Here is an 18000-nt window from a genome sequence, read left to right on the forward strand (position 1 = left end):
GTGTTGCGCTCTCTCTCCCTCTCCCTCTCTCTCTCTGGCACTCTGACTGCAAACTCCAGCTGCCTTGGTCTTCCTGGACTCTCAGTTCCGCTTTCTCAACTCAAGCAGTTTTTGGAATTCTTCCTGGGTCCCTCCTGACTGTTACATGGTCTGAAAATTCTCTCAAGGTAGTTAGAGCAAATTACCAGGCTCATGTCATTTGTTTCTTCACTCTTAGGGATCATTCTCCTTCATTATCTGATATCCATTCTCTTGCCAACTGTCATTTTATACATTTTGTCCTTCTTTTGGTTGTTTCATGGGGAGGGGTAACTCTGATCTCTGTTGTTATATCTTGGCCAGAAAAAGACATCCTATTTTTTTTTTAAATAGGAATAGTAATTTGATTACTAGTAATAGTGACAGATCACTATTAATAGTAATAAAGTAAATAAGTTGTATTTCTTAAATTCAACATGGGATTACTTGCTGTTTATTTATAAACAAAAGTTTTTATATAATAAATCTCCAAAATGTCCCACACAGCTTCTAAGCACCCACAAAATTTTATTGAAAATTATAATTCCTTCTATTTTGTTTTATTTACTTTATAGTCATAATCCTAAATACAGAAATGTAATTTTTAAAGATAGTCTGAAAGAACAGAGACTAAATAGAGTGTTTTCCTATGTAGATAAGATTGTGCCTCTTCTTAAATACATTATTAATTATTTTAGGTAAGTCATAAAGTTTGTGACTTTGCTAAATTGTAGTTTTATTCAGTTGATTTATTAAGTTGAATTTATTAAGATTTATTAAGTTGAATACCACATATTATAACTATTTTTTTCTTCATATCATGTTGAGATTTCAAAAATTGAATGATTCAATGTTCTACTTGGGAAAGGCTGACAGTTTATCTGTTATTTTTATTTTGAACTAATAGCAAGAGTTCTTTCTTTCTTATTTATTCATAATGCAAAGAAAGAGAGTTCTCCCACTGTACAAAAGAAATGTCAGTTGAAATGGAATCCTAACATAGTTTCATATCATTGATTCTCTAGATTTATAAGTGACTTTCACTAACCTATGAAGATGTAAGGAATAAAAACAACGGTTCAATTAAGCTGACTGAACATAAGCATATTAAGATCAAATTCTATGTAATAAAGAGCTAGAAAGAAGCAAAAAATTCATGATATTAACTAATATAAAGTTATAATACCCATGTTTATAAATATTCAGCCATTTTAAGGTTATTTATAGTTCATATTCTACAACATATATATTTACATACAATTCTAATATATATTTGCATCAGAGTAAATCCTTAGAAGTGAAAAAAAGTTATATTATAAAAACAACTTGCAAATACAAGCAGAGTATATTCAAAATCACATCGCAGTGTCATGAATCTGATTTGCATTCATCACTCTCAAATCCTTATAGAAAATAAAATTAAGCTTTTAAATTCTTTGTCAGCTTCTAAGTCTCTCAAATATATGCTTAATTTCTTCCTTCAGAATGTTGACAAAGCCATTAATTTCCCATGGTTATTGACAATTTTATGATAGCCCATCAACCTTTTGTCTATTTCACCACCTTGTATTAATTTTTTTCAGGTTTGAAGCCTCACTCTTTAATCCCTTCTTTTCTCTCCCAATATATGGAAAAGTGAAACCTGCCTGCTCTGATACTCTGTTACACACTTTGAATTATGTGGAGAGGAGAATTTTAGCTTCACCAAAGCTCCTACCTTCTTTTCTACTGCCAACTGTCTCCCTTAGTCTGAATTCAAATGCTCAACTTTAGAACAGTTTTAGATCAAGATCTTTTGGAGGAAAGTAATAATAAACAGAAAACCACAACAATTAACTTCCTTCTCATTTTTTCCAAACCACTAGATGATGGTCTTGAAGGCTGGTTCATCATTTTCTCCAGAGTGAAACCAGGAGAAGTGTCTCCACACAGCACAGAAAAAAAGGCCAAGAAAGCTACTTCTTTGAAATTCTTTAGAAAAAATAATTTTTCAATCAGCACCCAGAATTCAACAGTTCTTTGACCTCCCAGAGTGTTAGTCACATGGGAAGGAATAGAAAGCCTATTTAATGGCTTATAGTTCAAAAAGACATTACAAGTGTCTCTAAAAATACTTAAGGAATGTAGCTATTAGGCAACCTTTAACATGCTCTGTGTTTTCTCTGAAAGCTGTAAAATAGATTTTTCTTTATCTCATCTGAATTGTACCTATTAAAAACTTGGAGTTATAATAATGTGCTTTGTATTTCAACCTTTATATGGAATATTGAAACTGCTTTTAATAAAACAGAGGCAAGCCTAAACAATGGTTCTTGCTACTGTGTTCCATGTGTTAGAGTAAATGCATTAGCTCAAAATATGCAGAAAAAAATAGATTTTCTTTCATTGTACTAGACCAACTATACTATTTGCATTACTTATCATATAGAGGAATGGGTTTGATCTGGAAAAATTATACAGATACCAGTAATCTTTTTTTCTTTGTTTATTTTTTAAGTCCAATAAATATGATTTAGTTGCAGTAGTTCAGTTTTGTAATCAGACCAGTACAGGTTCAAATCCTTACTCTATGACTAGCCATGTAGCCTCAGGCAATTATTCACATGTTACTCACATATAAAGTGAATGATAATATCTCCCTTTCAGGGTTATGATGAAGAGTAGATCACATTAACAGAGTATTTAATGCAGTATTAATTTAATTTAATCACTTATCTAAATTAAGTCCTCAGTAAATATATGTAAAAGAAATGTGAAAACATACACACATATTCATGAGTTTACTTCTAAAAAATAAGCTGAGAAAACTACTTACTTTATGCTGGACACTGCTAAGAAATGAGGATATGATGAAAACATGAAATAAAATACATACTGTCTTATCTAGACCTTACGGTCTAGTTGAGGAGACAAGCATTAGATAATCATTGACAGAGGGAGAGAACAAGAGAGCTTGAGCACTGACAGAGTAAATCAGTTCTTCTAACCTAATGGGCAGGTCACATTAGGTCAGTCCACATAAGAAGGAACTGAGATGAGAAAGATAAGTAGGAATTCTTAAAGCGAAGAGGGCTGGGGGAAATTGGGAATCACAACTCTAGCCAAGAAAGACTGAGCAGGGAATAAGATTAGTGATTTTAGAAACTAGGCTGGACACAGTGAGTGGGAAAGCAGTATCAGATGAGCTAGTGAGGTAGACAAGGGCCAAATAATGCAGGACTTACTGGCCATTTATAAGATTTTCTGCTTTGTCCAAAGAGTTGTGGGAAGCTGTTGGAAGGTTTTAAATAGGAGAGAAAGGATCTTTTTTTTTTTTTTCTAAATTTTTATTTAAATTCTAGTTAGTTAACATACAGTATAATATTAGTTTCAATTGTAGAATTTGGTGATTCATCACTTCCACATAATACCTGGTGTTCATCACAGTGCACTCCTTCATACCCATCACCTACTTAAGCCCATCCCCCAACCACCTCCCCTCCAGCAACTCTCAGTGTGTTCTCTACAGTTCAGAGTCTGTTTCTTGGTTTGTCTCTTGCCTCACATCCCCATGATCACCTGCTTTGTTTCTTAAATTCCACATATGAGTGAAATCATGTGATATTTGTTGACCTCTCTCTCATTTATTTCACTTAGCATTATGCACTCTAGCTCCATCCACATTGTTGCAAATGACAAGATTTCATTCTTTCTTTTGGCTGAATAATGCTGCAGTGGAGATAGGTATGCAGATATCTCTTTGACATCTGGATTTGATTTTCTTTGCACATATACCTAAAAATGGGATTGCTAGATCATATGGCAGTTCTCTTTTTAATTTTTTGAGGAACCTATATGCTGTTTTTCCCTAGTAGACACATCAATTTATATTCCCACAAACAGTATGCAAGAGTTTTCTTTTCTTTACATCCTCACACTTGTTATAGCTTGTCTTATTCTAATATGTGTGAGGTGTGGTTTCAGTCTGCAGTTTCTTGATGATTAGTGATGTTGAACACCTGTTTTCATGTACTTGTTAGCCATATGTATGTCTTTTTTTTACAGAAAGTCTCCTCAATTCCTCTGTCCATTTTTAAATAGGATTGAGTTATATGAGTTTCTTATGTAATTTGTGCATTAGTGCCTTATCAGATAGATAAATGATTTGCATATATTTTCTCCCATTTGCAGGTTGTCTTTTCATATTATTGATTTTTTCTTTGCAGTGCAGCAACTTTTTGGTTTGATGTAGTCCCACTTGTTTATTTTTGCTCTTTTTGCTTCTGCTTCTGGTGTTGTATTCATAAAACCATTGCCAAGACCAACATTAAGGAGCTTACTACTTCCTACATTTTCTTCTAGGTATATTATGGTTTCAGGTCTTATGTTAAAGTCCTTAATCTATTTTCAGTTAGTTTTTGTAAGTGGTGTAAGATAGGGGTCCTATTCTGTTTTTTTGCACTTGAATATTCAGTTTTCCCAACATCATTTATTGAAGAGACTATTCTTTCCCCCACTGAATACTGTTGGCTCCTTTATCAAATCAACTATGTATGTGTGGGTTTACTTCTGGGCTCTTGATTCTGCTCCATTAGTCTGTATCTGTTTTTGTGCCAGTACATACTCCTTCAACTACCATAGCTTTGTAATATAGTTTAAATCAGAAAGTGTGATGCCTCAACCTTTGTTCTTTCTCAAGATGGCTTTGGATATTCAGGATCTTTTATAGTTCCATAAGAATTTTAGGATTATTTTTTCTACTTCTGTGAGAAATGTCATTGGGATTTTGATAAAGTGTGTATTGCATTTATATATGACTTTAAGTAGTCTAGGCATTTTAGAAATATTAACCCTTCCAATCCATGAATGTGGGTTATCTTTCCATTTATTCCTGTTTTCAGTTTCTTTGATCAGTGTCTTGTAGTTTTTGAAGTGCAAATTTTTTACTTCCTTGGTCAGATTTTTTTCCTAAGTATTCCTAAACTGTGTCTTTTTCATACACAGTCTTTATTGTGTTGTAATATGTTTCTTCTATTTCTTCTTATATCTAATTTCTTGAGAGCTTTTTTCATGAAAGGATGTTAAATTTTGTCAAATGTTTTTTTCTTTATCTATTGAGATGATCATAAGTTTTGCTTTTCATTCTCCTAATATAGTGCATCACATTTAATGATGTACATATTTTGAAACATCCTCGCATCCCAGGGATAAATCCCACTTGATCATCATGAATGATTCTTTTCATGTGCTATTAAGTTCAGTTTTCTAATATTTGGTGGGGAAGTTTTACATCAATATTCACCGGAAATATCAGATTGTAACTTTCTTTTCTTATAGTGTCTTTATCTGGCTTTAATATTCAGACAATGTTGGCCTTGTAAAATGAATTTGGAACTGTTCCTTTCTCTTCAATTTTTTGGAGGAGTTTGAGAAAGATTGGCATTAATTCTCTTTAAATATTTGGTAAAACTTACCAAGAACACCATCTGCTCCTGAGCTTTTCTATGTTGGGAGTTTTTGATGACTGATTCAATCTCTTTACTGTTTATTGAGATCCCCCTGTTTTTGTTTTTTGGTTTTTTTTTCATGACTCAAACTTGTTAGGTTGTGTTTCTAGTAATTTATCCATTTTTTTTCTAGGTTGTCTAATATGTTACCATATACTTGTTCATTGTAATCTCCTAGGGATACTTTGTATTTCTGTAGTATCAATTGTAATGCTTCCTCTTCCATTTATAATATTATCTGAGTCCTCTTTCTTTTTACCTTGGTAAATGTAGCGGAAGTTTTGCCAATTTGTTACTCTTTTCAAAAAGCTGCTATCCATTTTAGTAATACTTTTTTTTTCTCTATTTCATTTATTTCTGTCCTGATCCTTGTTATAGCCTTCTTTTTTGCTAACTTTGGACTTCATTTAGCGGTGGATTTCTAATTCTTGACGTATAAAGTTTAGGTTTTTTATTTGAGATCTTTCTTTGTTTCTTTTAAATGTAGGAATTTATTGCTATAAACTTCTCTTAGGACTTCTTTAGCTGCATCACATTAGTTTAGTATGGCAGGTTTTCATTTCTTTTTTTTTTAAATACTAGTTGACTTCTCTTTTTATTTCATTTTGGACCAATTGGTTGTTATGTAGTGTGTTATTTAACGTCTACATATTTGTGGATTTTCCAGTTTTCCTCCTGTTGCTGATTCCTTGTTTCATACCTTTATGGTCAGAAAAGGCAATTGGTATGACTGCCATCTTTTAAAATTTGCTAAGACTTCCTTTGTGACCTAAAATATGACATATCCTGCAGAATGTTCCATGTGTGATTGGAAGAATATATATTCTGCTGCAGTTGGATGGAATGTTCTTTATGTTAGGTCTATTAGTTCTGAACTGTAGTTCAATTTCAATGTTTCCTTATTGAGTTTCTGTATGGATGATTTATCCATTGTTGGAAGTGGGGTATTAAATTCCCCTACCATGATTATATTGTTGTTGATTGCTCCCTTCAGATCTGTTCGAATGCTCTGTTGTTGCTTGCATATATATTTACAATTGTTATATTTCCTTGGTGAATTTATCACCCTATCATTATATAATGACCATCATTGTCTCTTGTTACACTCTTTCGTTACATTTTTCAATTAAACTCTATTTTGTCTGATATAAGTATAGCTATTTGGTTCCTTTTGGTTTCCATCTACAACCTCTTCTTTTGTCTAAAATAATTTGAGTCGGGTTTCTGTCATTAAAAGAGTACTGGATTAATTTCTTTATGCATTTTTAACAAATAACCTCAACTTAGTCATTTAACACAACACAAATTTAGTCTCAGAGTTCTGGAGGTCAGAAGTCCAAAATATGTCTTAGTGGACTAAAATTAAGGTATCATCAGGGCGGATTCTTTCTGGAGGCTTCAGGAAATCATTTGTTCCTTGTCTTTTTCAACTTCTAGAGACCACCTTGGCATCCCTTGTCTTGTAGCTGTATCATTCCGACCTCTGTTTTCATGATCACTTCACCTTCTCCTTTAGTCAAATTTCCCTCTACCTCCCTCTTATGAGGACACATATGATTACACTTACGGCCCGCCCGGATAACCCAAATTAACCTTTCTCCTATTAAGATTCATAACTTGATCACATCTGCAAAGTGTTTTTTGTCATACAAAGTAAAATTCAGAGATTTGGGGAATTAGGATGTGGACATGCTTGGGAGAAGTGTCATTATAAAACTGTACTGTGGTAATCTCTGTAAGTAGGGAAAGTTATATATATTGTATGTATATGTATGGAATGACAGTATAGTCTTTTGTTACATGTTAGAATCAGTTCAGACTAGCAAAAGGGGGAGATAGAAGTGGAGAAGTAATTGGTAAGACATACCTACTCACTATATTGAATAGGTTAAACAGACATGACCCAGTGCTTTATTTAGTCTGAAGTGTTCCAGTTACTGTATGTCTGACTTGAGGGAAACTGGGAAGGTAATTCTAATAGGAGAAGATGACCGGCAACAGTGACAACAGTGGCAAAATGTTAGAAAGTCCTTTAATATTCTTACAATACTGAGTACATTATAAAGAAGGCACAGTAACTGTAAAAGAGTAAAGTAAATTTCTAAGTATTTTGTTGAAACTCTAAAATACATAAAATTTAACAGTACAATATATTGTACTATAATTTCTCAACTAATTTATAAACTATCATTAAATATTCCCTTATTTTATAGAGTATGTCATATTAGTAAAAAGAAAAATAGAACACTATGTATAGGATGATTTTTTAAGTTCATTCTTTATCTTTGTCTCCCAAAACTATTATTAAGTATATAGTTTTAAGTTGTTCAACTGTGAATTTCCTACCATACATTCTTTTTGAGGAATTATACCCTTACAAGAAGAAATGAATAACCAGGCAATATGTTTTTAAATATACTTCTGACGACAGAATAATAGGGAGGATAATGGGGGATGTGACTTAGAGTAGTTTCTCAAACAATTTCCCCCAGACACCTGCCTTGGAATGATCTGCTATGTATTAAAAATGCAGAATCCCTGGCTTCAAACCACTGTTTGTATTCATTTCCTAAGCCTGGTGTAACAAAATGCCACAAAACGAGCGGCCTAAAATAACAGAATTATTCTCTCATAGGATTGGATTTCAAAAGCAAATGTTGGCAAGTTGGTTCCTTCTTGGAAGCTCAGAGGGAGAATCGGCTCTCGGCCTCTTCCCTAGCTTGTCTTGCCAATAATCCTTAGTGTTCCTTGGCTTACAGCTGCATAACTCCAGCCTCTGCCTCTGCTATGGCTTGGATATCTTCCCTGTCTGCGTGTGTGCATGTCTTCATGTGGTGTTCTCCTATCCATGTCCCTACATCTCCTGTCCTCTTCTTATAAGGACTCCAGTCATATTGGATTAAGGACCCACTCTACTCCTGTATAACCTCATTTTAATTTATATCTTAATATACATATACATGTACATACACATGCATATACATATATATGTATATACATATACAAAAACCCTGTCTCCAAATCAGACCATGTTCACAGGCACTAGACATTAGGACTTTAATTCATCTTTTGGGAAGATACAATAAAGTCACAACACTACCTAAACAGCAATCTCTGGAAACTGAAATCCAGACTTCTGGATTTTTAATAATTAAAAGCTTTTGCTTTAAAAAGTCTCATTTGCTGATCTAGCACCAAGTCAGGTCTAAATGTTGCCATTTGTAACAAAAAATTAAGCCAGCAGTAATTCTGGTTTTGATAGTTGAGAGGCCCTGCCTTATTTCAGGATTTCCAGATTACAAAATAGAACGAGTGTCATTTCTGAAATTATAACTGCTTATTACCCTCTTAAAAACATAAGAGAATATTTTATAGCATTGTTAGTAATGAGATTTTGTGCTATTTCAAACATAATAAACTCTTCTTTGCATTTTTTACAGAGTGTATTAATATTTATTCAGTAACTTAAAGAAAAAAATCTTGTAAGTACAATTAAGATCTTCTATCTTCTGATTACTTAAAACAATGACATCACTATATCCTAAGCTACACACCCTAAATTTTATACTGAGCTGTGTTTCACTTTAAAGTGTGGCAAAGTCTATTAATTTTCCAGTGAAGATTGGCTATGAGGCCCAATGGACAATTCGTTTTGTTGAAAAATATGCATTTACCCAAGAGAGTATGGGCTGGACTTGGAGTGAGTTAATTAAAGGCAAAAATAAAGGAGTGAGAGAAGGTAAGAATATCCGTAATCTTAGTAATATTTTCTTAAAACAAGGTTTTATCAAAATTTCATTTTTCTATAATATACAACGGTAAGAGGTGATAATGCTAATGCTAATTGAATTGCAATTTTATACAGTACTTATGATGTTATAATAACTAAAATGCTTACTATTTGTAGTTATTGTCACTGTCACTATAGTAAAACAAAAGAATATGTTACGCAAACATTGTGTTATTCTCCACTGGTGTTAAATACCCTTTATTTCCTACTAATCAATTCTTTGTCTTGATTAAATTCTGGACTTCAGAGACTCATCATAAATGTGGACTATGTTGTCATTCAGAGGATTCAGTTATTGCCAATTAACTGGAATTACACTATTTTCTGTTTCTAGATTTATGTCCAAAGAGGAGGATTTTTCAACTATCCCTTTTCAGGAACAACAAAATCATAGATAAGTGTAGAAATTTATATTCCTTGTATATTTTTTGTACAAAAAAAAAATGTACTCCTCCTCACCAAATATTTGTCTCCTGAGACACTAAACTAAAATTCATATTTTGGGGGCGCCTGGGTGGCTCAGTGGGTTAAGCCTCTGCCTTCAGCTCAGGTCATGATCTCAGGGTCCTGGGATCGAGTCCCACATCGGGCTCTCTGCTCAGCAGGGAGCCTGCTTCCTCCTCTCTCTCTGTCTGCCTCTCTGCCTACTTGTGATCTCTGTCTGTCAAATAAATAAATAAAATCTTAAAAAATAAATAAATAAAATAAAAAAAAATAAAAAATAAAATTCACATTTTGTGGATATTTTTGTAAAGCATAGTTTATTACTTAATCAAGTCAATTTTAAAATGTTTTAATTACAAGAGCAAAGAAAAAAAGTATTTAGAGGAGACTCAAGCATAGACTTTTTATCCATTTAAAATCTCACCAGATCAGTTTTAAAATTCCTCAACATCTAAGCTCTTAGTAATAACCACTTTTATTTCTTCCATATCAACCCATGGTCTATGCACTACTTACACACTTACAATTCACCACCTCGATAATGTAAATTTTTCTTCTGCCTCAAGAAAGGTCCTGTTATTTCTCCTTCTTTTTCTTTTCCCCAAGAAGGTATGTTTCATTAAGTAAAAGTTAAATATTGTATCTTTACATCACATAATGGTTCTATATCTATGCATATACTATATAATCTATCTATAATAGGGCAGAATATAATTGTATAATAATAGCACAAACATAGCACTTGGTTTTGAGCCAAGCATTCAGTGAAGGCAGTACTATTATTACCCCCATATCCAAATGATAAAATTAGGGTTCACAAATGTTAAATAGCTTACCAAAGGCCAAATATTTAGTAAATCATGTTCTTGGGATTAAAACCCAGGTCATTTGGTTTGAAAGTGAGCTCCTCAGCCTTCTGCTGCATTGGGTATATTTCAGAATATCATCAGGTTTTCTTACAAAAATCAACCACTTTCTCTTTACTTGGGGGGAAATCAAAGTGAAATGAAGATCACAGATTTTGAAATTAGACAGACATTGGTTTCAAGTCCTGAATGATTTTTAATAGCCCCAAACAGTGGGAATATTATTTAAATTTTTGACTATCTGTGTATTCATCTACAAAGCAGGGATAATTATACTTTATAAGGTGGTGGCTTAGATGAAATTAAACTATGTAGATCAAGAGAGAGAACCTGGCACTGTTTTGCCATTTAGCTGAAATACTGCAGATACCTAAGATCAGAGAGGAAAGATGAATTATTCAATAAATTATGTTTGATCAATATCCTAATCAATTAAAGATTCTTAAAAAAATGCTATAGCAAAACTCCTAGATGGACTAAAAATGTCCATATAGCTTTTAAAATACTAGCAGTAAAATAGTAAGACAATGCCAAGATACTAAACATAAAAAGAAAAAGAAAAAATAAAAACATAAAATATTTATTAAAAGGCAAAATTTTAAAATTAAGTATGAGAGGGAAAGTTATATATAACACATTCAAGAGATAAAAATTTAATGTATTTAATTTGTGATGAGGTCTTCCTTTTCCAAAATGAAAAGAGCAACTCCCAACTGAAAATAAAGAAAGCTCATGACTGACTATTTTACAAGAGAAAAAAATGTTCAGTCAACATATAAAAAGAGGCTCAATGTCAGCTAAGAAAAAGTGAGTTTAAAAGACCTCTTTTTCAGGGGTGCCTGGGTGGCTCAGTGTGTTAAGCCTCTGCCTCCGGCTCAGGTCATGATCTCAGGGTCCTGGGATTGAGCCCTTCATCAGGCTCTCTGCTTGGCAAGGAACCTGCGGTTCTCCCCTCTCTCTGTCTGCCTCTCTGCCTATTTGTGATCTCTCCCTCTGTCAAATAAATAAGATAAAATCTTTTAAAAAAAGACCTTTTTTTCATATTTCATATCACCCAAATTTAAAACTATAGATAATATCCAGTGTTGTAAAGAGCAGTGGAAAATATTCTTTATCGAGCATTGTTTAGGACAAGTGTAAACTGACTTAGCATTTTTGAAAGATGATGTAGAAAAATCACATAAATTTATCATATGCAGCCTCATTTACACAGAAATCCCACTTCTAAGTATTTACCCCAGGGAAATAATTGCACATCGCAAAATGTTTTATGAAATAAGATTCACATTATGGCAATCTAATAATATAAAAACTAGAAAATACGTTATCATTAATATGACACTTGTTCAATAAACATTTTATATGTATTTTTTAAAACAATAAAGTAGAACTCTGCCATGTTAGATGCTCATAGTATATTAAATAGAGACATAGATAGTTGAACAGTCTTTAAATATATATGTTATGATACCATTTATATATGAAGAGATATGCTTCATTATCTATATATCTGTAAACAAAAATTACATAGTCTTCTTGCATGTATCTATTGTTTTAATTTCTGATGATAATTAGAAAAATAAATGTGTTTCCATTTTGAAAAGTTAATTATGAATTTAGTTTCTCTCTTGTTTATGTTGGGTTTAAGTGCACATGTACAAATATTTTTAAGATAAAAATTATGAGCTCAAATGTAACTCAGATTCTGAGGAGTTAGATAATATTTATCTCTTTACTGTTTATGTTTTGGTGTTAAAAGTTTATGTTGAAGTATTTTAAGAAACTTCAAATACTTTCATTAACCTACTCTAAAACTCCTTCCAGGACTGCCTAGATGGCTTAGCTGACTCTTGATTTGGGCTCAGGTCATGATTTGAGGTCCTGGGATGGAGCCCTGCATCTGGGTTTGTGCTCAGCCTGGAGTCAGGCTGAGATGCTCTCTCTCCCTCTGCTCCTCCCCCCGTGCACTCTCTCTCTCAAATAAATACATAAATATTTTTTTTTAATAAAAATAAAAACAATAAATGTCCTTCCAACCAGTACTGTCATTTTTGCTCATGCTATAACCATACAAATGAAGAGACAGAAAATGTTCTACCTTTTCATATCCTAGAGTTTCTCTCAATCTCAATCTCTTCAAATTATAAAGTCTGCTTTGAAATTTTTGACTTAAAAGTGTATGATTGCTCAAGCCACTTTCACACTCTACAGATAAGGTGAAGTTCTTCTTTTATTGTCATTTCTGTTTAAATCATGTTGAACTCCAAAAACACGGTTAAAAATCAAGGCTGCCTTCTCTTTTAAGTTACCAAGCCAATGCTCAGATTTAATCTGAGTATTTTATGATGATGTTGTGTGTATGCATGGATGTGTGTGTGCACATGCATGTATTCTAGTGCTACAAACACATGTACATGTTATATGTGTATATTCAGACCTGCATGTATGCTCTATGCTTGTGTGTGTTGTGAATACATGTATGTGCTTGTGTATATCTTGTATGTGCAAAGCATCTTAAGAGAGGATATCTAAAAAATGCAATATGTACAGTGCATTTAAAATGAGGCAAATATTTAAGTTTTATCATTTGCAGATAGCAGTATGGATGATAAAAAAAAAAAAAAGCCTTAATCACATGTGGGCAACCATTGTAGTTTCTGCAGCATTGCCTCTAAAGTCAAGTTTACAAGGTAATTACATTTCTGAAAATTCAGGATCCAGTGTACTGTTACACTGAAATTCAAATTTTGATCAATGGATTCTGGGCAAAAATTGTTCTAAGATGTTACAAATTTTAAAATATGATAAAGCTCAGTTTTATACTAAAACACCATAAAACTGTGTTTCTCCTAACTACTTCATTTCTTCCCCAAACTGAAAAATCAACTCTAAGTGCAAAGAACAAGAAAGTACATCATGGTCTGGAAAAGGGCTAAACTCAGTCTAACGGGCATAACACTGAAAACTATAAAGATAAGTAAGATTTTTTTTTTGAAGGTTTTATTTATTTATTTATTTGACAGAGAGAGAGAGAGAGATCACAAGTAGGCAGAGAGGCAGGTAGAGAAGGGGAAGCAGGCTCCCTATTGAGTAGAGAGCCTGATGTGGGGCTCCATCCCAGGACCCTAAGATTATGACCTGAGCCAAAGGCAGAGGCTTAACCCGCTGAGCCACCCAGGTGCCCCACAAGTTAGATTTTTAGTTTATTGTTATTATTTCCTTTTTTGGTTGCATGAAAAGTTTAGAAGTCTTAAAGAAGTATGGAATAGTTACAACCTTTTTTCCTACCTTGGCTTTTTTACATTTAATTTCTTCCCACATTTTCTTCTTCCCATTTGCTTTTTATTCAGTTTATAAAAGATAAAAGAAGTAAATGAGGGTTTTGTAAAATGATTAAATGGATCAAAGAGGAACGTGTTTCTCTGGTTCTTTTATTTTTTTTCTTTAGGTTTTCTTATTTTTAGAGTTAAATTTTACCTTTGAAAGGTAGGAGTACCACTATTCCATTTTTGTTTTTTTTTTACTTTGTTTTTTGACAGAAGTAGGAGAAAAGGAGAAGATAACCTTGACTTAGGGTAATAGTTACAAATTTGTGTTAAAGAAGATTCTATTTTACTTTTGTGAATAATCTATTTTATCTGGGGCATGTACAAACATATATTTAGTAATGTGGGATAAAAAGCCTAAGTATTAGAAAAAAGAAAAACAAGCTTTCTGTCAGAAATCAGGAAGGTAGGGGCACCTGGCTGGCTCAGTGGGTTAAGCCTCTGTCTTCGGCCCAGGTCATGATCCCAGTGTCCTGGGATCGAGCCTCACATCAGGCTCTCTGCCTAGCAGGGAGCCTGCTTCCCTCTCTCTCTCTGCCTGCCTCTCTGCCTACTTGTGATCTCTCTCTGTCAAATAAATAAATAAAATCTTTAAAAAAAAGACTTAAAAAAATCAGGAAATAATCCAGACTAAATAAAAGGATAAATATTATTCAATAAGAACATGCATATTTTGATATAAAATAAGATTTTATATTTCTTAATTTTATGTGGAAAGGAAGAATTAGTTCACCCAAAGTAAAAAAACTCAAGTTGCAATACATATTTTCTCTGGAAAATATTTTTAAGGGTCCAAAACAGCTAAAATGTGGTTTCCTCATAAATTATGTTATATTTTATGAATACTGCTATCCTGAGCTGCCTTAAACAAGGTGGGGTACTTATAGATAAATTAATTCACTATTTAACTTAGTAAACTTAAATTGCATAGGCCTCTTAAGAGTTCATACATTTTAAAATGTCCTTTACTATTCACTCACATGCATAAAAAATTAACTCAGTCATTATGTATATATGCCTTTGTGCCTAGTCCCATGGTGAGACCAAACAAGTAAGAAGACATCCCAACAGCAAACTGTTTCTTAGGATTTGATTTTTAAAAGGACTTACTCACTATGGCCACAATAAATATATGTATTTATAACAGATCATTTAAATTCTGAATCTTTTTATTCGATATTTATCATAAGTAAGTCAGACACATATGCTTAGCAGTGGCACTTGTAGATGTAGAAGAAAATCGTACTTAGTAGAAACACACAGAGTTAAGTATTAATCCTTGAAATATCAAAGTATAAGATAGGAAGGGCATAGTTATGTACCCATGAAAACATCATTTGCTTCTGAGTAACAAAGAAGTGATGGAGTAAATCGCTAAGTGGCAAAATAAATGAAAGGAGAAACCATGAAATGCCTAGAGAAATGCATTTATGAAATGAACTTTCTTCTTGAACAGCAAATTTCTGGAACAGCATTTTTTACACATTTCAGAACACATCTGCATTTTTTTCCACCACCCCCAAATGACACTCTGTTATGTTATTCACTGAAACCAAGAAGCAAACAGAAAATTCGATAGGGTGAATTGCCACAAACTGATGGTATCCAAAGAATGCACCCAGGATGCTTATTACATATTTCAAGTCCCAGGTCCCACCAAACACCTACTGAACCTTAGTCTCTATAGGAAGTTTCTTATAATTGGGGAAGATTTGCAAGCACACAGTATGTTATAAAAACATGCAATAAATTATAAGAAGTCACCCATTCTGTTTAACTACCCCCCTTCTTAACACTTGAGAAAAAGAGGGAAAAGTTCTGACTTAGTTATTTTTAACTGTTTGGTCCAATGCAGAATGGGAGAAAATGTTCAAAGTTTCTGTTTTAATGTCTGAATAATGTACTTACTACAGTTCTCAGCTTTCCTATTGTCCCGGATTACTATCCTTTGGTTGATAGTGCTGAAGAGTGTTGTCCAGTTAATGGTGTGATAATAACACAGGTTGCTGTTGTCAGTAATATAGATGTTTCCTGCACTGATTTCCTTCAGAGATTGGAATTGTAGAGAGGTGATGCCCTGTTGCTTAAGGATAAGCAAGGAGAGGCCACTAAAGGGAAGAAAGGGGGGGAAATGGAACAATATTTAATATGTATATATTAATAAACATCTTTTGGCATATATTCTTGAAGTAAAATAAGGATGTCACATCTTACTCTAAAAAGAGTGCTAATAAGGCATAAAAAAGAGACTGACTCACTAAATTGTGATCTGAATATTATTTTTCTACATGCTATATATCCTAAGTTTTAAAAGGAATAATTTGACCCCCCAAAAGAAAAGGTTCATTTTTAGAAGTACAAATATTAACGATACCTCCATTTCTGTCTACATATTTACCACTGACATATCTGCTCACTATTTTTCCCACTATCCCCTAAGTCTCAAGTTCTTCAAGGATGAAATTCAGTTTTAAAACTAAATAATTAGGGGATTCTGGCTGGCTCAGTTGGATGAGCATGAGGGTCTTGGTCCTGGGGTCATGAGTATGTGCCCCACGTTGAGTGTAAAGATTACTTAAATAAAACTTTCAAAAGCTAAATAATCAACAAATGTTTGTGGAATATTATTCATCTACCTAAGGTAAGACATTAATTCTACTCTATTTAAAAAATTTAGATAAACTTTCAGAGGGTAAATATTGCAGTGTATGACTATGGATATTTGGCTTTAATTTAAACTCAGAAACAAATTGTAATAGTTAAAGAATGTGTCAGTTGGGGTGCCTGCGTGGCTCAGTGGGTTAAAGCCTCTGCCTTCGACTCAGGTCATGATCTCAGGGTCCTGGGATCGAGCCCCACATCGGGCTCTCTGCTCAGTGGGGAGCCTGCTTCCCTCCTCTCTCTGCCTGTCTTTCTGCCTACTTGTGATTTCTCTCTGTCAAATAAATAAATAAATTCTTTAAAAAAAAAAAAAAAGAATGTGTCAGTAAAGATAGGAGACATTAAAAATTAAAGGAATGAAATTAAGCTAAAAGTTAAAAAAATACTCAGAAGGCTTGGACAACTGGGGATAGCATGTCTAAAAGTTAAATAACAACTATGCTATGTAAACAAATTATCATTTCAAGGAAATTATTTTTATTTTAACAGTCTACATTTTTTAATTAAATTCCTTTTCCATTCTCTAAAGAATCATCTGTTTCCCATATTTCAATCAACTAATGAACAATATTTTACATTCTGCAGATCAAAGCTGTCCTCTTTTATTTTATTTATAAATCTAAATATATTTTTCTGCAATATTCAGAATTTTTTCCATGTGTTATGTGTGTGTATATATTTATGTACATACAGATATATATATACACACACACATATACCTACATATATACTTATATACATATGTATATACATACATACATATGTATGTATAAAACTCAGTACATGTGTATTCAATTGAGATGTAATTCATTCTCTGAAATCTGTGTTCTCATCATAACCATCCTGAGTTGTTTATTACAATGTGAACATAATAATGCATAGCAGATTTTTAACATTTGATTCAATGGATAGTAAAATTTAGTCGCATGTAGCACTTCAAAAGACTGTATCTCTCAATTATGCCTTTTTATTAAGAACTTTTCCCCCTTACAGTTTAAAACCTCTTACAGATATACCTATTTTAATAGCAAAATTCAGTGGACTTTCTGAGAATATTATTATGGAATATTTGATGACAATATTGTTAAAGGCATCCTTCAGATTTAAGTAGAAAAACTGAAATCTAAATCCCTTATTGTAAATTAACTTTTAACTGTTTATAAATAAGAATCTCATACAGAGGAAATCTAAAATAAAATAAAGCAGTGGCTTAATAAATATTAACTCAGACATTTTATTATGTGAATTAAAATATTGATATTAGACCTTCAGTGTGCTTCTGGGCTCTCATTTTCCTGCCCACTATTAGCCAGCATTGAACACAGAGCAGTGGACCAAGTCCTGAAATATCAGCCCCATGATGCATGGTTGAAATGATGGCGTCAGAGACAAGAACCTTCAGGTAAAAT

General features: G+C 33.0%; 1 protein-coding gene across 1 annotated transcript in view; it reads right to left on the reverse strand.

Annotated features, from left to right (window-relative positions):
- LOC111138855 (erb-b2 receptor tyrosine kinase 4) overlaps positions 1–18000 on the reverse strand; it is a 785765-nt gene that overhangs the window by 334834 nt on the left and 432931 nt on the right. The window contains exon 12 of the mRNA XM_022490816.1: positions 15839–16038. Coding sequence (XP_022346524.1) covers positions 15839–16038 — 200 coding nt within the window. The remainder of the gene's footprint in view (positions 1–15838; positions 16039–18000) is intronic.

The sequence above is a fragment of the Enhydra lutris genome, unplaced genomic scaffold (genome assembly GCF_002288905.1).
Source record: "Enhydra lutris kenyoni isolate GAN:26980312 unplaced genomic scaffold, ASM228890v2 scaffoldscaffold1, whole genome shotgun sequence".
In the NCBI taxonomy this organism is placed as follows: Eukaryota; Metazoa; Chordata; class Mammalia; order Carnivora; family Mustelidae; genus Enhydra; species Enhydra lutris.